The sequence below is a fragment of the Engraulis encrasicolus genome, chromosome 10 (assembly GCF_034702125.1).
Source record: "Engraulis encrasicolus isolate BLACKSEA-1 chromosome 10, IST_EnEncr_1.0, whole genome shotgun sequence".
NCBI lineage: Eukaryota > Metazoa > Chordata > Actinopteri > Clupeiformes > Engraulidae > Engraulis > Engraulis encrasicolus.
This window is the reverse complement of record NC_085866.1, coordinates 3,701,413-3,721,108: the sequence shown is the minus strand read 5'-3', so window position 1 is coordinate 3,721,108 and position 19,696 is coordinate 3,701,413. Positions and strand designations below refer to the sequence as shown.

The 19,696-nt window shown below is 47.1% G+C and overlaps 1 protein-coding gene across 1 annotated transcript in view; it reads right to left on the bottom strand.

Annotated features, from left to right (window-relative positions):
* plxnb1a (plexin b1a) overlaps positions 1 to 19,696 on the bottom strand; it is a 126,845-nt gene that overhangs the window by 75,874 nt on the left and 31,275 nt on the right. Inside the window, exons 3-7 of the mRNA XM_063207885.1 lie at positions 11,553 to 11,631; positions 10,530 to 10,920; positions 9,047 to 9,152; positions 7,906 to 8,559; positions 2,148 to 2,330 (exon numbers count right to left, since the gene is read on the bottom strand). Of these exons, the coding sequence (XP_063063955.1) occupies positions 2,148 to 2,330; positions 7,906 to 8,559; positions 9,047 to 9,152; positions 10,530 to 10,920; positions 11,553 to 11,568 (1,350 nt within the window). The 5' untranslated portion in view covers positions 11,569 to 11,631. The remainder of the gene's footprint in view (positions 1 to 2,147; positions 2,331 to 7,905; positions 8,560 to 9,046; positions 9,153 to 10,529; positions 10,921 to 11,552; positions 11,632 to 19,696) is intronic.

Genomic DNA, 19,696 nt, shown 5'->3' with positions numbered 1-19,696 from the left:
AGTCCGACTTCTTACTAAGCAGTGTGTACTTCATGTTGCCTAAACTGTAACAGGGACCATAAAAATGAAGAGTAAAGACATGTCCTAAAAAGTGACTAAGATGGTAAATAAGACACAGGAGAGTTTCCTAAAGTGTGGATTGTGAACCGTTGCTTATCCACTATAAATCCCAAGAGGAATGTGAACAGAGGTGTTAAAATATTACCTTTTTCATTTTCATTACTTATATCTTGTATAAATGGAATGCACTGTGTTTTAAACAAATGTTATATCATCTTCAAATACACCATTCCCTGCTATAGGAGCTGTTATGCTGCATTCAATCATTACATTTTACGTAATGCTGTTGGCCTTGGATATGGGGGAGGGGTCCATGAGGTGTTTTTTTTCTAAAGAGGGAAGTGGAGTTTGGTTTGGAAAAACTTTGGGCAATACTGCTATGCCTTGTGTAAGCACGTCACAGTAAATAGCCCGGGGCTCAACAGGGATCCAGAGATGAGTTTTCAGGTTTCCTAACATCAGGCCGGAACTGACTAAACCTTTTGGATGACAGGAAGAAACCTTTTTCCTTTCTCCAAAATGAAGTCTAATTTTATGGCTTCAACGTTTATGGCTTCACTCATTTGACATAATTTCAATATGTGTATGAATGTGGATCTTCACGTACAGATGCTGTATCTTATGTAAGCGTACCACAGTGAAAGCCTCATGCTTCTCAAGCTACCTGTGGTATGCCGTTTTTAAACAAATATATCGTCATGCCATTCCCTACCCTGATCTGGTTATGATGTGTTCAGTCATTACTTTATATACTGCTGTCTTGGAAACGGGATGTGGTGTACCATAGTTCCATAGTGAAGGCCGTATGCTTCTCAAGCTACCTGTGGTATGCAGTTTTTAAACAAATATATGGTCATGCCATTCCCTACCCAGAGCTGTCATGATGTATTTTTCAATCACTCATTTATTTATAGCAGGGGTTCCCAACCTTTTCCAACTTGGGGCCCACTCGAAATTGTCACAAATGTTCGGGGCCCACCTCTGACCCGATTACGAATAAAACTCACATAAATCAGCAGCAACACACACCAAAATGTGATTATAATTTTTAGAATATTATTTCAAGGCCCACTTGGTATACCTTCAGGGCCCACCAGTGGGCCCCGGCCCATAGGTTGAAAATCACTGATTTATAGTGCTGTGTCAGATATGGGGAGTGGAGGGGTGCCAGCCCTCCGGGGAGTCGGCCGGCCCCACCGTGGCCCAACCGGCTGGGCACCGCACTGCTACACCAGCCGGCAACCCGGTTCCATTCAGGCCGCCCGGGTCCTTTGCCGAACCTTCCTCATCTCCTGTTCCCCACTCGTTTCCTGTCAAGTCTCTCACTGTCCTATCATAAATGAAACTAATAAAAGACCAAAATAATATTTTTTTAAAGGGACACTGTGCAGGAAATGGTCAAAAAGGGTACTGCAACTGTGCTGCTCATTGAAACTGGGCTGCCTATTGCCAAATTTGATCTTTACATGAAAGTTTACTAAGTAATAAACAAATATTTTCTAGTATGGTCCAAGTTCAGTAATTTTTGCAGCCAAAAATGGCTATTTTTGGAAATTCAAAATGGCGGACCATGGAGAAGAGCAATTTTTCCAGTCATAATGAATACTTAGAATTTGATGCTGGTGGTAAGTATTCATGAAAAAGGTAACATTAGTGAATGGGCAGCATGAATTCTGGAAATAAACAACTAAAAATCTCACACAGTGTCCCTTTATTTTTTGTGGGCAGTCATGGGTGAGCGGTTTGGGCGTCAGACTTGCATCCCAGAGGCTGCCGGTTCGACTCCCGACCCGCCAGGTTGGTGAGGGGAGTAATCAACCAGTGCTCTCCCCCATCCTCCTCCATGACTGAGGTACCCTGAGCATGGTACCGTCCCACCGCACTGCTCCCCATGGGGCGCCACTGAGGGCTGCCCCCTTGCACGGGTGAGGCATAAATGCAATTTCGTTGTGTGCAGTGTGCAGTGTTCACTTGTGTGCTGTGGAGTGCTGTGTCACAATGACAATGGGAGTTGGAGTTTCCCAATGGGCTTTCTTTTTCTTTCTTTCACTTTAAAGAAAAGAGACCAACTGTGCCTCATGTTGTACCTTGTGCAACTGGCCCTTGGCGTCTCCCAGGAAGGCGATGGTGTGCTGGTCGCGCACACTGACGGCCACCGCAGTGAGGCGAGCAGAGGGGCTATCCCACAATGCTCTGCTCTCCACGGGCATACGGCTGGCCATGGGGCTGGGGGTGTGGTCTGAACCACACGGGTAGGCCTTCAGGGTGTTCTGCGGAGAGGGGGGAGAGGGGGGGGGGGGGAAGAAAGAGAGAGAGAGGAGAGAGAGGAGAAGGAGAAAGAGAGAGAGAGAGAGAGAGAGAGGAGAGAGAGAGAAAGAAAGAGAGAAAGAGAGAGGGGGGCTTTAAATCCCTTTTCTCATAGTTACACACTTAAACACACTTACACTTACACACACACTTAGAGAGAGAGAGAGAGGGGGGGGGGGACAGAGGGACAGAGGGAGAGAGAGAGAGAGAGAGAGAGAAAGAGGGAGAGAGAGAGAGAGGGGGGGCTTTAAATCCATATTATCATGGTTACACACATAAACACACACACACAAACTCTCACACACACACATAGAAAGAGAGAGACAGATAGAGACCGATAGAGAGAGAGAGAGAGAGAGAGAGAGAGAGAGACAGAGAGAGAGACAGAGAGAGAGAGAGAGAGAGAGAGAGAGAGAGAGAGAGAGAGAGAGAGAGAGAGAGAAGAAAACAAACATGCCTGTGTTAACCTCCTCCTCCACAGTTTCATACCATATGCTCCATGTCTCTGCCTTGAACCCCACAGCCCCACAGAGGAGGCCGAGGAAGGCCCAGGACGGGGGGGGGGGGTTTGATTGATTCCAGCTGAGCTTGAATTAATTCAGCTTTATTCTGAGCTGATTATATTCCATCAACACCTCTAGGACACATTAACACTCAATCTCTCTTTTATATCGAGTAGATTAGTGATTTTCAGCTTCTGAAAAGAGTATTATTTGCTAATAAAATGTATGTGGGTGTAAATGTCACTGTGTGAACACAAGTAGTAGGGGCGATTGAGCTGCTTTATTTCAACAACGCACAACAACAAAAAACAGTCTCTCATATCCGGTAGGTTAGTGATGTTGAGCTGTTGAAAAAGAACATTATTTTGCTAACAAAATGTTTACAGGTGTAAATGTTAACGCTGTGCACAAAAATAGCCTTGAGTTCAGAGAGCCTACTACACCACTCTGGCTGCGGTGATGTCATGCTGAATCCTATCATCCACTCATCACATCGTAGGTAGGAAAGCCTTTTTCCTGTACAGTAGAGAGTTTTAGTCATTCCACTTTGTGAGCAGCACAGCACAGAGGTCCTCTTAAATGGCCCTAAGCAGATTGACGGAAAATGAGATTATCCGCTAGTTTGCTTCACTGTTTGGACACTGTAGGGCATTTTGCCCTCTTCATGTCCACTGAGACAACAGGGAAAGCCAGACCACCTGTGACTCCTTTTGTCCTCCGCAAAACCCATTATCACTGCTGCTGCTGCTGCTGCCAAATATTATGTCTACAAACTGGATTTCAGGGACAGCTAAGGATACACTGTATATCTGTCTGTGTGTTTGTATTGCGTGTGTGTGTGTGTGTGTGTGTGTGTGTGTGTGTGTGTGTGTGTGTGTGTGTGTGTGTGTGTGTGTGTGTGTGTGTGTGTGTGTGCACGCGCGCGTGCATCTGTCTGCAGTCTGTAGTGCTCTGTACGCACATGCATGCACGTGTGCGTGTGTTCACATAAACATCCATGTCTGTGACTTCATCTTTCAGAAAAATGTGCATTGCAGAATGAGTTTTGTTCTTCTTCTTCTTCTTCTTCTTCTTCTTCTTCTTCTTCTCCTTCTTTTTCTTCTTCTTTTTCTTCTTCTTCGTCTTCTTCTTCTCCTTCTTCTTCTTCTTCTTCTTTTCTCCCTCTTCTTCTTATCCTTTTCTTCTCCTTCTCCTCCTCTCCTCTTCCTGAGGGCTTGTTCTCCTGAGCCCAGTTCATTAGGGGCGCTCTGCCTTGTTTGTTTTATAGATCCCTAACGATCCCATTAAATGGCGCTGGCCGGCCCCGCTAGTTCAGCCAGCCCAGGCAGACAGGAGGAGGCTACTGGGGTCAGGAAGAGGTCAGGGACCCTAGCTGCTGCTGCTGCTATTGCTGCTGCTGCTATTGCTGCTGCTGCTATTGCTGCTATTGCTGCTGCTGCTGCTATTGCTGCTGCTGCTGCTGCTGCTGCTATTGCTGCTGCTGCTGCTGCTGCTGCTGCTGCTGCTGCTGCTATTGCTGCTGCTGCTGCTGCTATTGCTGCTGCTGCTGCTGCTGCTGCTGCTGCTGCTGCTGCTACTGCTGCTATTGCTGCTGCTATTGCTGCTGCTGCTATTGCTGCTATTGCTGCTGCTGCTATTGCTGCTGCTGCTGCTATTGCTGCTGCTATTGCTGCTGCTGCTATTGCTGCTGCTGTTATTGCTGCTGCTGTTATTGCTGCTGCTGTTATTGCTGCTGCTGTTATTGCTGCTGCTGTTATTGCTGCTGCTGTTATTGCTGCTGCTGCTATTGCTGCTGCTGCTATTGCTGCTGCTGCTATTGCTGCTGCTGCTGCTATTGCTGCTGCTATTGCTGCTGCTGCTGCTGCTATTGCTGCTGCTGCTATTGCTGCTGCTGCTATTGCTGCTGCTGCTATTGCTGCTGCTGCTGCTATTGCTGCTGCTGCTGCTGCTATTGCTGCTGCTGCTGCTGCTGCTGCTGCTGCTGCTATTGCTGCTGCTGCTATTGCTGCTGCTGCTGCTGCTGCTGCTATTGCTGCTGCTGCTATTGCTGCTGCTGCTGCTGCTGCTGCTATTGCTGCTGCTGCTGCTGCTGCTATTGCTGCTATTGCTGCTGCTGCTATTGCTGCTGCTGCTGCTGCTGCTGCTATTGCTGCTGCTGCTGCTGCTGCTATTGCTGCTGCTGCTGCTGCTGCTATTGCTGCTGCTGCTGCTGCTGCTGCTATTGCTGCTGCTGCTGCTGCTATTGCTGCTGCTGCTATTGCTGCTGCTGCTGCTGCTGCTGCTGCTGCTGCTGCTATTGCTGCTGCTGCTGCTATTGCTGCTATTGCTGCTATTGCTGCTGCTATTGCTGCTGCTATTGCTGCTGCTATTGCTGCTGCTATTGCTGCTGCTTCTGCTATTGCTGCTGCTGCTGTTGCTGCTCCTGGCTTGGACTACTGTCTGGGATCCATCCCATCCCCACTGCTGCTACTGCTGCTGCATCCCCACTGCTGTCCATTCGACATGCCATGGGCCTCATTAAGGCGCGTCCCTTGGCTGACGAGCTGCCCTCCTTCCAGCCTACCCTCCTATCCCTCCAGTCCCTCCTATCGCCTCGTTTCACTGCTGCTTCAATGCCAAAAGCTTTGTCAACAACATGCCAGAGTGCCCACAGTGCAGGGCTGGACTGGCCACATGGCATAGCGGGCATTTCCCGGTGTGCCCCGCACCCTCGTGGGCCCCCTATTTTCTTAAAAAAAAAAATAAAAAAAATAATTACATTTCTGAAAATAGGCGCCCACAAGGGTGAGGGGCCAACCGGTGAGTCAGTTCTGTGCCACTCATTATGAGAGGCCCCTTTAAGCCAAAAGTGCCCGGGCCCTATTTCTCCGTCAGTACAGCCCAGCCCTGCTCGCAGCATAGCGAGTATGTCGCATTACTCATGCTCATTTAAAACGGGAACGCTACAGGAGATGTCACATGGTGCTGAAAAGCGGACAACAGGCAGTATGTATGACAATATGAGAGCTTTTTAAAAACTATTTTCTTCCTACACAAAGAACTAGACCAATGATGGATGACCTGAATTTAGCAGCAGCTACAACCTAGTTCACTCAGTACAAATACTTTCATCGTCTCTAAGTTGAGGAATTGCCTTGTTTAGAAACCGGCATAATGCGGTGAATATATGGAACAAATACTGTACATGCATTGTATCTGAAACCAAGTTGCCTATGACTAAACTACGGAAATAATGTATGTGAATTGTAGTATGTGATCTTTCCTTCTCTGGGGCAACCGTGGCTACTAGGGAGATGGTCTTAAAGGGGTATACCACTATTTTGGGGCTTAATACAGTTAAAATCGTTGGCTGGGGTTTATAAAGGTGGTAAAGTGTCTTATTTTTCATGTTAAGCGTTGTCTTGCTTTAAATATGTCGCACACGGATCCATTGACTTTCACTAGCTTAGCGACATACTCCATCTTTTAACTTGTCTTAAAACAAGACAACTGCTTACATGAAAAATAAGACACTTTACCACCTTTATAAACCCTGGCCAACGATTTTAACTGTATTAAGCCCCAAAATAGTGGCATACCCCTTTAAGATCAGAGGGTTGCAGGTTCGAATACCACCCTCCCTTACCTCTCCCTACACCTCCATCTATGGTTGAAGTGCCCTTGCGCACTAGCCTGATTATCATCGCCTTTCAAATATCTTCAAGAATCGGTCTGACCAAGAGCATAACAATTAACGTTTCCCAAATGCCTCCCTAGGTTTGCTTCTGATTGACTGGTTTCCAACAAAATTGGTGGAGTTCCCGATTTAGCAGGAGAAACGATATTTAGATTGCTCTGGGCCTGACTAGAAGCAATGGCAGAGGTGTTGCGTCACTAGGAGGGCGTGGCCTGGCTACTTGTGCACTCCAGCCAGCGTAAACAATGTTCTGTAAATATTTAATTTATTCATTTTATGTATTTCTCCTTTATTCCACCAGGGTAGTTACGCTGAGGCTGTTGCCTATTTTCCAAGTGAGCCCTAGCCAAGAAAGCAGCAGCTACACGGCTACACACATTATCTAGGACACACACATGCAGACAAATCAGCAGAAACGCAGACATCTCACAAAAGACAACATAAATACAAAGAGCAAAGGCATAAAAAATGAAGACGCAAAAAACATGCAGGACATAAACATGCGAACATAAAAAAACACGCAGGACCAGAGCATGCTGCCATAGGCAAGATATGCACACAGCTTACACTAGGAATAGCAGGACATAGGATATGAACTTGAATACACACAACTTAAGACAAGTAGGACAAAACCATAAGAAGCTGGGAAAGAAGATACACACAGCCTATGCGGGTAAACCACTTTGGATCAAAGTGTCAGCTAAGAGTTGAAAATTCAGAAGACACCACACACTACTTACAGTTCTTTTTCCGTACTTTATTTTTTCGAAACCGTTCGCTTCCAAAAAGTAAACCACGAAAAAAGAACTGTAAGAAAATTGCGGTGTCTTCTGAAATCTCATCTTTGATCAAGTGTTCCTGCCTCACGCCTGCACCTGCATTACGGTAGGGACACAAAGGAGGCGAAGCAAGGCGAAGTGAAGAGAGGCGAAATCCAACCGTCATCAGGTCGTCGCGGCGAATCAAATGGAATGGAACACTTATGTTGTTGATTTGATTAGGCCGTGGCAGGCGAATTCGCTCCTCATTTGTATAACATTAAACTTTCTTTAATAATTTCGCTTCGCTTCGCTCCTGTTCGCTTGCCATCGCTTGCCTTCACCTCGCCATCGCTTGCCTTCGCCTCTCTCATAGGAATGAATGGCAAAGTTCGCAAATTCGCGTGTATGTGTCCCTACCGTTACTGTAGGCTTGTGCACAAGGACTCTCTTGACCTCTGTCAGCTAAGAGTATCTAATGTAATGTAATGTAATGTAATGTAATGCTGAATGTTCCTCTTATCCCTGGGCAGCTATGAATATGTAATGTAATGTAATGTAATGTAATGTAGTGTAATGTAATGCTGAATGTTCCTCTCACCCTAGGCAGGCTGGCACAGCTGGACTTGACGTCGTACTCGATGTACGCCACCTCTGCGGCAGCGGCGCCCTCCCCGAAGCCCATCTGAGTGTAGCACAAGTCTCGCGTCTCGTCCATCTGCCGGTCGATCTGGTCCAGCTGGTAGAAGCAGAGTGCGGCCTCGTCCCCGGGCCCCACGGCGGAGCTGACCCAGGGGGAGAAGACCCCCACCAGCAGCTGGCTCCCGGAGCTGGTGTTGCCCAGGTGGGCCGCCTGGAGCAGGTTGTAGTTCTTCCCCGTGGAGACCGAGTGGCACACCAGGGGTACCTCCACGTACGAGTAGTACGCCGCGTCGTCCAGACACACCCGCGCCGCAAACGTCCGGTACTCCCTGGAGGCGGCCTTGAGGTCCCGGCGGTAGAAGAGGAAGTAGACATGGTCTCGGCGGGAGAAGGACGTCACGAAGTGGTGGTCGTACTCAGACTGGCGGCCGGCAACGGTGAGCTTGGCGGTCTCCTCGTAGGAGAAGACGGGCTCGGCGTGCAGGTGGCGCGTGGAGATGGGCGGCTGGCTGCTGGTGTAGCCGCGGCCCACGTAGAGCACGGGCGGCTGGCCGGGACGCGGACTCACCACCAGGCCCACGGTGGACACGGCCGGGTCGTTGGCCGCCACGTGCTGCCAAAGTCAAGTCAGAGAAAAATTAAAACAACATTAAATAATTACAATAAAAAGATATCAAAAACATAAAAACATATCAAATTATGATCAAAGAAAATACAAATAAAAACTTCAAATGAAACGATAAAACAGATAATTTGCTATAATCAAAGTAAAAAGAAGGATTAAAAATGCTGCTAGGGGAAGGCCTCTGAGAACAGCTTTGTCTTGAGTCTAGATTTAAAACTATCAGTAGTGCGTGTGTGACGGTGGTCATCTTGCACCTGTTCACCCCCCTCGGGGATCGAACCTGCAGCCTCGTCAACTACAATGGTCCGGCAATGGGAGACACAGTACGATACTGCGGCATCTGCACTGTATGAGGCTATCGGAGGGAGGTTTACCAATGTTCCACGCCAACTCTGCTAGTTAGCCTCCGTTACACGTGCATAGTACAGCTAAAGACTGCCTCTCCACACTTACTGTGTACAACTTTTGTAATTACCTGCGTGTCCACGGGCCGCTCGGCGGCGAACAGCACCTGGCTGACCGAGTCCAGGCTGCGCTTCTGGCAGGTGCCCTGGTGCACGCTGCCACAGGTGATGAGCTGCCTGGAGAATAGATAGAGATAGGGGGGGAAATAATCATCGAGAAGAATCCATGCAACAATCCTACAGCCCACAATTCAATACTGACCATAACAGGGTTCCCACTCTAATTCAGATATAAAATTTCATGATTTTCCACGACTTTCCAGACCCCAAAAACTGAACTGTGCCAGTGGCGGTAAAAAGAAAAGTTAAAACTTATGGGGTTAAGCTTTTAAAGCTCAAATAGGGCCCCCACCACCAATAAGGGAGGGCTCTGGGCCCTGGGGCAAGTGCCCTGCTTGCCCTCCCCATAGCTCTGCCCCTGACTGTGCGTCTACCCACAAGATCAATATGCAATAAAACATCAGTGAGTCATTTATACATATAGTACATCTTACACCATACAGAACTGAAGAAGAAAAAAAGTAGTTATCTTGACAAATATAACCAGTAAGAAAAAAGTATACACCAAACAATAAAGTTTTTACCGTACATAACAAAAACTGTAACCATATTCACTTAATGTACTGGCCATCAGATAAACTCTTATGGATTCTCAGGAAAACTTTTCAAAATATGATATTCACAGAAATTCCATGACCGGTCTTTGGATCACAATTCAATACTGCCATAATAAAGATGCCCCTCAAATGAAATGCATGCAGATATTTCAGCTTTAGTTAAGTCACACGTAAAGTTAAGTTGTGGTGCGCACATACAAGACACAGGTGCAGGATAAAAAAGTCACGTCACACATAAGCCATGCCTGTAAGAAAAAAACAATATGAACTATTGATTTGAATCGAATCGAAATTAATCGAATCGTGGAGCATTCTTAAGTATTGAAAATAATTGAATCGTTGGCCTAAAAAATCGAAACGAAGGGTGTGATTTACTAGCCTGCCGATACCATCCTACGTACTTCCACCGAAAGATTTTGGCTCCATACATAGTCTGGCCCAAACCTCCTCGCTCGGTTCACTCACGGTTCTGCCAATCAGCAAACAGTTGAGAGTGGTGCCGTAGAACTCCCGCGGAGTCTGTTACTGATTGGTAAAGGTAACACTATTCAAACTTTTGTCTTGTTATTTGTATGCTTTGGCAACCTATCGTAACCGTCGTGCTAATAGAGCACAATTTGAATTTTAATCGGAATTCAGAACTCCAATTAATTTAAATTGCAGAGTAGGGTCAGACACTCAACCACCCTGCACGGAAACGGATTCTTCTTAGCTTGTTGAAGACTGTGTGACAGAGTCAACAGTCTGCTTTTGCCCAGGCTGGTGATTTCCACCCTTACCTTGAGTAGGGGTCCACCAGCAGCACCTTGTTGTGTTTGCATGTGTCTATGTCTATGTGTTTGTGTTGTGCGTGTATGTGTGTGTGGTCCCTGGCTACCTGGAGTATGGGTCCACCAGCAGCAGCTTGTTGTGGTTGCTGGTGTAGCTGGCGTGTGGACACAGGGCCTCAGTGACAGGCGGCAGGCAGTCCTTGCTGTCCCTCACGGGGCCCGTGTGCTCCTCCTGCTCCAGGCGAAGGCCGTCCAGGCCGTCCAGCTGGAAGAGGCGGTCGCGCGCCCCCACGTACACCGTGCCAACCGCTGGGTCCGGGTGCAACGCCAGGTGCTCGAACACCGTGCTGTCCGAGGAGAAGCGGGGGTAGCGGCGCGGTTCGTGGTCCTCCGCATCAGGGTCACGGTCTTCGGACCGGACGCTACCCAAGGCACCGAGGAGGAGGAGGAGGTGGAGGTGGAGGTGGAGGAGGACACATACGATGGCCATCCCGAGCACTGGGAGAAGGAAATGAATGGAAGAAGGTCGGATGACCGAAACGTTGTATTAAAGTTTGTTGGTGGAATGGAGAGTGTGCTGGATTTCTTTGCACTTGACTGACAACCACGCTGGGATAACATCCTACGCACCTGCCCAACTACAGAGGTGTGCAAAAGCGTCTTTATTGAACTGTTTAAGGAAATGAATGGAGAAATAGGATGGGGTTGTTATAGTGCAAGAGGATAGCAGAAAAAGGATGGCAAACTGCTTAAAAAGACAAGTCCTCGGCATGCCCCGGGATCTGCAGCTTTTATTACTAGATGATTTGAAGCCACTATCTGTTAGTCACAGTCAAACGGAGAGCTGTAATTACGTATAATGATTTACAAAGAATTTAGCAATGTGCTCATCTAGAGAAATAGGATACTCTAGTCCTTACAGTACCAGCAATGATGAATCAGGTACTTCTCAGCAAAAGGATGACAAAACTCATAAAAAATGCCCAATGATCTGCAGCCTTTGCTAGATGCTTTGAAAGCACTATGTTTGTGACAGTCAAATGGACAATAATGATGCAACTGCGACATTATAATGAATTTACCAATGTGCTCATCAAACTAAAGTTATTTCCAAAATGTTTGTTACTCACCATTTGTCTTGGACATTAATGTCAGGAGGGCTGTCTCCTTTACTCATCACGTGATACAGAACATCGTTTCAGGAAACACCTAGAAAAAGAGGAAATAAAACAGTTATTACGATTTGCATGAGGATTTGTTTGAAGATTACAATGATACACTGGCCAACAAATCTGCCCTACAAAGGCAAAGTGCATTAACAACGCCAACATTAAAACTGAGAAAAAAATGCTGTCAAAGCCTTGGCATTAGGTTGGATATTGTGCATGCTGCAAATTTGACAGTTATTTGTAATGAAGACCATTTTCAGTCTAAACTCAATTTCGACTAAATATAGAGTTACTGCACTTTGCCTTTGAATGGCAGAAATGTAAAACGAGCCAGCTGTGAAATAGCAATTGAATATTAGAAGTATAAAAGTAGAACTGGTTACAACCTTAACACGGACATGAGTGTGAAAGTGTCAAAGCGTTATTCCAGAGACATAATAACTAAAACCTTAGCCAAGTCTCGCTCATGTCTGTTCATGACAACGCAGTACAATGGCCTTAGAATTGACAGTTACATTGTGTCTCTCATGGTCCACTGAAGGACAAAATAACACACTTGCATTTTCTACTGGCCGTCCAGTGTTTACTTGTGCGTTTCAGGCTTGACTACCCCACAAAGGAGCAATGAAGCCTTTTACAGCACAACACTGCATGTCATTATATGCAATTAGCATACAGGGAAGGCATGCTCTTCAGACCCTTTAGGCCAGTTAACTCAGACCAACATTCACTACCAGGCCTGGACAGGCCATATGGAATACAGGGCATTATCCCGGTGGGCAGACAGTCCTCAGGGGACAGATGCTACATGTCATTGTTTTTAGTTTGTTTCTTTGCCCTTTACCGCACAAATAGATCAAGCGCGACATGAGCGAGGCGAGTGATGGAAGTAATTGACTTTGTATTGAGTCGCGTGACAAAAGCGATTCTGGAGACTAGAGGCGATTCGCACGACGAGAGCGACAGTTTGAAGTTGAAATCCTTTCAACTTTCTATGACGCGGTCCGGCGACTAGCCACGACAGCCAATGACTGTACAGAGGTCAGTGACCACAGCCAATGGGAATGTTTGGATGCTTTGCCTTCTGCCTGTACGGACATACTCTAGTCTCTTCAATCGCTCGTATCGCTTGCTGCTGCACTCGGTCGCTTGAATCGCATCGCGCCTGGTCTATTCATGCGGTTAGAGACCACCAGTCCACCATTTAGAGAGGGGCAGCCCATTGATCACTCTTTAATGTAGACAACAGAGGGGCACTGTGAGGGGTTTGTCTACACCAAAAATGCCCGGGCCCGTTTTTTATCCCAGCCCAGCCCTGTTCACTACAGCTGCTTGCTATAAGGAAACCCCGAAGCCAAATCAGCAGGCGACTGTTACTGCTCGAGGGGGATGGGACCGGTTGCCAGTAGGGTTACAAAAGCAACTATTCAAAACTCTATTTGCTTATTTTCTGGCCCATTTCCTCTAAGCAAATATGAGGAAATTTTAGAGATAACGGAGCTGTTTTGACACAGCAATATAACAGCGTGAGGTGCAACATCTAGTTATTTTAAAGCAATACTAATGAGAGTGATGATAAGGATATTTGTGTTTTAAATGCATGTGTACATCCCTCCACTTAAAAGCTATTTAATCCTTACCAACCATGAATGAGTCAATAGAAAAGGCACCAGCACCGTGGTCCCTACTCTCTCTCTCTCTCTCTCTGTGTCTATATCCCTGTGCGGAAACGGCAACAAGTGTCAGTGGTTCACACACGCTGCCCCAGACTCAAAAGGGACACTATTCTCGGGGGGGCGAGACACACAGGCTCCCTTCACAACACCGGAGTCCTTTAGAAAAGCGTGGAGAGAAGCGCTCCTTTGTGGAGGCAGCTTGCTATTGACCTCATGTATGGAGCAGGGGAGAGGAAATGGCAGCGCGCCACACGTGCGTTCAGCTGCGCATGATAATATTAGGCCTGTCACTGAGATAGTTTGTCTACATGCTAAGTGAGGAGTCCCACTCTCTCTCTCTCTCTCTACTCGCTACTCTCAGTCTCGACTCTTTCCCTGAAGACTGTGTCGTTTGTACACCCCGGGGTGACTGGGTGCGTTCTCCAAAGGGCCTCGAATGCAGAAATCCACCAGAATTTCTCCATTTGTTTTTCATGAGTAACGCGGGCCTCAAATGCAGAAATTCACCAGGATTTCTTTATTTGTTTTCATGAGTAACAGTTAATAGTGAATGGTTTACGACTGGCAGCAGCCCATGTACTGTGTATTTCCTGTCCGTGATATCCAAGAATTTTACGACTGCATTCCAGAAAAAGGTTCAGAAAAGACCAGAAAATTCCCATCCATTTCACACTGTGGTTTACTGTGAACATCTAGGGCATTGGTCTTTCACTTGTGACAGAGAGGAGAGGGGCGACCATAATTTTTTTCACCCTTGCAGAAAAAGCATAAAAAGTGACGCCTCTCTCTCCAGCAAGAATCTGCTGCTCCTGAACGGCCTGTATTGTTTGGAAGTGTTCCCAGGAGGGGAGACAGCGAGAGGCGAGGAGAGCAGAGCAGAGCAGAGCAGAGCAGAGCACAGCAGACGCGTTAGGCCTCCAGGGCATACTCCACACAGCGCAGCGCAGCGCCGGCCAGAAGAATCCAGCCTACTGTCCGGCGAGGGAGTTCTCTGGCACTGACCCCACATTCTATTGGGTCCTGCAGAATGTCACACTGTCATGGATCTTTGGGGCCGACCCAGACGCTACTGGATGTGCTAATTTGCCATGGCCAATGATTTGCCGCACGGGTTTCAAAGACAATATCCCCCATTCAGGCCATGGTGACAGGTTGCTTCAATGGTTCGTGTAATGCAGTGTAATTCGTCTTGCGGACTCCTTTCAGTGCGGCCGTAAAATCGGCTGTTCGTTTCAGAGGACCAACAACACCATCAGTCAGCTCAAAGTGAGCTAACCACAGTGTAATGAGGGGAAACTGCCAAACCTTACACATCAGTTTTCAAAAGATATGGAAAGAATTACAGAACAGATAATATTTGGCAGTAGAAGGTACAACATATGCTGTACAACAAGGAGGAAGGGATAGTCGAAAAAGAACTGAAAAAAAACAAGAACTTCATCACCCTTTTCTAAACATTTGGTCATCTAGGCCAGTGGTTCCTAACCAGGGGTATGTGTACCACTAGGAGTACGCGAGCACACTGCAGGGGGTTCTTGAAAAAAATAATTTTAGCAAATGCATGGAGCATGGTCACACTGGGATAGAGAGAGAGGTAAAGAACATGAGTTACAGTAGGGGGTCTCATGGCATAAAGAAAAGGCTTAGGGTACGAGAGACAAAAAAGGTTGGGAAACACTGATCTGGGCCACTGTGACAAAAAAACACTGACCCACTGATTGCTGTCTAAACAATGGTATCCGACTACTAAATCTCAATCTTATCTGTTCAGACGTTCATAAAGAAATCACTCCTGAACCATTGTGAAAACTTTTAACACTCAACAACAACATCCATTCTCTCTCTCTCTCTCTCTCTCTCTCTCTCTCTCTCTCTCTCTCTCTCTCTCTCTCTCTCTCTCTCTCTCTCTCCTTCTCAGGTTTAGTCCGTCTCCCTCTCTCTCCTGATGCTGCCAGCCAGTGTCTCCACAGCTCAGATGTCAGCGGTCTGACGGATGTCTAGATGTCTAGAGCGCTTCCGCTGCGACTCAATCACAGAGCCACAGGGCGTGGTCTTAGGTGATGACAAAAAGGAAACGCTGCCCCTTGAGAATTAGCTACAGACATAATAGCGCAGCTTAAAGAAGATTAGCAATGAACGCTCAGGCTTTGGAAATGCATCATCACCATGTCAACCTGGACATCTGGACATGAGACCAAGAGTTTTTCATGGTGAATCATGCCTGCTTGAACAACTCAGCGGATGGAGAATGAGACAGATAGGTCAAATGCTGATTTTTACAGAAAGCCCAACATGTTGCAAGACTGGTGATCCTCACATACATGTTAAGTAAAAAAGCTGCACTCTAGGGTGTAATTCTTGCAGTTTTAATCTACTGGGTTAGCATGACAGACAGACGTTTCGGCCTAGGCCTAGAGTGCGGCTTTTTTTTATTAAACATGAACTTTGCTGTTTGCTCGCACCCGAAGACCTTGTAAGAAACAGTTGGGAGTAGAACGCACTTTCTAAAAAAAGACTGATCCTCACATACAGACAGTATGCATACATCTAATATAAAACATGACAGCTCTAGTAGAATGTAAAATACACACATGTGAAATCCATAAGTAGGCCACAAATGATTCTTGCCACTCTTGGTAGACTTATAGACACAGCCCACAATTGTAAAAATACAGTGTTGGGTGAATCTTCTCTCACAATCACATCGCTCTCTCTACGGTTCTCTGTTTTCCCTTCATACAGTACTCTCCAACTAGTCCCGGTTCCCACAGTGGAAATCCATAGACAATTACATAACCGACACCCAGCCAAGCACATCAACACATTGCCTCCGGTCCACAGAGGACAGAGCAGGGGGGGGTTGTACAGTAATTCAATTTGTGCACTGAGCTGACATATCAAAACCTCTATCGCAGACTCTCTTCTCTTCTGCCTTTTAAAATGTGCGTTGGGGGCCAAAGTAAACAGTTGAGGTAGGTTGACGGCATCTTTAAATTAGAGGTTTGCTTCGTAAACAAACTGGCAGAGACAAGACTTCTGATAACCATCAGACTTTCTTAAATGTCTACTCTACGCAAACACTATCCCAGTGGCCCAGAAGCCAACTGATTTGCATAGATCAGATTCAGCAGAGATTTCCCAGATAACTAGGCCATGGGTTGGCCGTGTGCACTATACTCTTATTTTGTAGATAAGACTCTGGTACACTCCACTCCACGCTGAGATCTACCGGCCACTGGAATGTAAATTGAAAAAGCTGCGATAATGGACGCCAGCTAAGCCAAAGCCTTGATGTGCATTCAGGGAAAGTCAGCAATCTTTTCTCCCTCCTTTCTGTCTTCAAGACAGTTGTCAGGCAGCCTATAACAGTATACTTCTCAGAGGACTAGACTAGAGAGATAGCATGGCTCCATTCCCAATGTGAATCTGTTGTGAGGTCGTGGGTGAGAGCGCCCGGGGCCCTGGGGCCAGGACATTGTGGTGGGATGACCTCTGCTACCAGAGGGCTGGGAAGAGGAAGCTGTGGTGGACGGCACCAGGGGGTGATACCAAGGGGCGGATACAGCCATTTTGGGCCCTTGGCGAAACATCAACATGGGGCCCTCAAAAAATACATCATATCAATAGAAAATGTTGTGGTTTGGTGACCGAAGGAAGGGGTCAGTTGTTGGGTTCTCATTACATTGTATGTATTGGGTGTGGGGGTGGCATTCAGATGACTTTGTCCTGGGCCCTTTCAGATGACTTTGTCCGGGGCCCTTTCAGATGACTTTGTCCTGGGCCCAGTCAAAGCTGTCAGTGGCCCTGGCGATACCACCGGGGCAGGCCAGGCCAGGCCAAACCAGGCCAAACCAGGCCAAACCAGGCCGTGGTACCCTCACTGTAGTGTAGCGTGGGAAGATGAACATGGGTGGGGAGGACGGAGCACTGCCCTACAAAGGCAACATGCGGTAACTACACCAACATGAAACATGAGAAAAAGGCCTTCAGAATATTGGTATTAGGTTGGATATTGTAGTTACTGCAAATTTGATATGGCAATATCTCTAAAACGGGACACATTTGGACCGCAGGGCTTTGACCCAAAATAAACGAGGTGTTATAAAGACTATTTCAGTCTAAGGTCTGACAAAATTTTGAGAAAATATGTCTTAGTTAGTTACTGCACTTTGTGTGGGAAGAACATGGGTGGGGAGTAGGGAGCAGCGGAGCTGTTGTATATTACTGCTGATGAGACTTTGCAGATACCTCCAGGCAGCTTGGCTCAAGTTAACAGAGACATCTCTCTGCACTCAATCCATTTTGTTTGACATGTGGAGACGGCAGTGTTTTGATTTACTGTCGCTTTTTTGTTTTACAGTATTCCTCCTTGTTCCCAGATTTATTGCGGCCTTATCACAAGTTACTTTGATAGTATAACAACCACACGCATAACTGTGTTATTAAATAGTAGGCCGCCTATTAAAGCAATGTAGCAAAACAAGTACATGCCAGTAGTTGCAGTAGTACAGCAGTAGCCTTCTAAGATTGGAGTTGTTTCACCACGACTAGATATGGTGAGTCACGGCTGTACAGTTTATCGCATTTGATTCAGTAGTTGACTTCGCTAGGCTCCTCATTATGTACTGTATTGCAACCTTGGGTTTTCATTCAGTGTCTTTTTTTCAAACAAATCTTGCACATTTTTCATACGTCATACAAAATCATTTATACCATATAGTTTTAATAGTAACAAACCATTGAGGAAAGAGTCTAGACCATAAAAAAATCAAGGGGGAAAAAGTTCTAGTTGCTATACCAGACTGGTAGCACTTTTACACTAAAGTTATAAAATGGAACCTGCTCAGCAACAACCCAGGGAACAACCCTCGAAATCATAGTTGCTAACTACTGTATATTAGCTACTTTGTTGTTTGCAATGCAATTTCCCAATGTCAACTACCCAAGTTGCTAACTGGCTAGCAACTACGCTTTCGGGAAACGCACCCCAACTGAGTAACTCATTCGTAACAACTTCATCTAAACCTGAAGTAGTGACGGAGTCGACCTCATTATTCACGTGTACAGAGGAGGCACACAAGGTCAACTATGGCACGTCCAAAAAAATCGCAACTGACTGCTGAATTCCTGGGTGTGTATAATGTGTCCAGCCGCCACTGACTCTCACTCCTGCCCCCATTCCAACAGAGCACAAAAAACACTACTATCTAAATGAGGAGGTGGAGGGAGGATTTCATCTGGACTTTTCCTTCAGCTGTAGGAGTAGTTTCAAGCCCTCACATCCCAAAAAACCGTCTGACCTGGGAGCAGGACAACCAAAAGACAAGATAAAACTGAAAAAGTCAGCTTCAACCAGGATTTTCTGCTCCATTTTTATCTGTTCCTTGAGCTGGCCAGTGGCCATGCCTCACTCCATCTAAATGAGGGGGGTGGGAGGATTTCATCTGGACTTCTCCTTGAGCTGGCCGTGCCTGAGACATTGTGTAACGTGTGTGTTTTATCTTATCGCATTATGGTAGTATGTGTTCTCTTCTCCCACCCACCCCCTGGGCCTCCTAGGCCTATAGCTCGCCTCGCAGGGCCTGTGTTCTCTTGAGTCTCTGGAGCCTGGGCCTACAGCTCGCAGGGCCTGTGTTCTCTTGTGTTCTCTGGAGCCTGGGCCTATAGCTCACAGGGCCTGTGTTCTCTGGAGCCTGGGCCTATAGCCTGCAGGGCCTGTGTTCTCTTGTGTTCTCTGGAGCCTAGGCCTATAGCATGCAGGGCCTGTGTTCTCCTCTCCCACCCACCCTCTCGGCTCCCTGGGTCTACAGCTCGCAGGGCCCCTGTTCTCTTCACCCACCCTCTCGGCTCCCTAGTCCTATAGCCTGCAGGGCCTGTGTTCTCTTCTCCCACCCACCCTCTCGGATCCCCAGTCCTATAGCCTGCAGGGCCCGTGGGTCGTTTGCGTCTCTGGAGCCCCGATGCCAAATTGCAGCTGGCAGGCTGACAGGCTTGTGGGGGTTATTTATAGTCCACTCACTCGCCCCCACTGGACACAGAGACCGTACTCTACAGCGATCAGATCAGCACACTGACTGCATTCCACACGTGACAGATGACAGGCCTCTGGATGGTCTGTCTTGTAGCCACTTAAAGAGTGTCAGGCCTCCTCTACACAACTGCCTGCCGCTCCGCTCCCCTCCATTACAGTCATAAAGCCAAATGGGTAAACCTGCGGTCAGCGGCCGCAACAGATGAAGGTGTCACCAGACACCAGATGATCATAACAGAGGACAGAAATAGCGGAAAGAGAAAGATGGCGGAGGGGGGAGGGGAGGGGAGGGGAGGGGAGGGAAGGGGAGGGGAGGGAAGGGGAGGGGAGGGGGCGTTTGCTAGTGGTGCTAGTAGTGGCAGTTTTACTTGAGGGTTATTAGGGTTCTGGTGATGGAT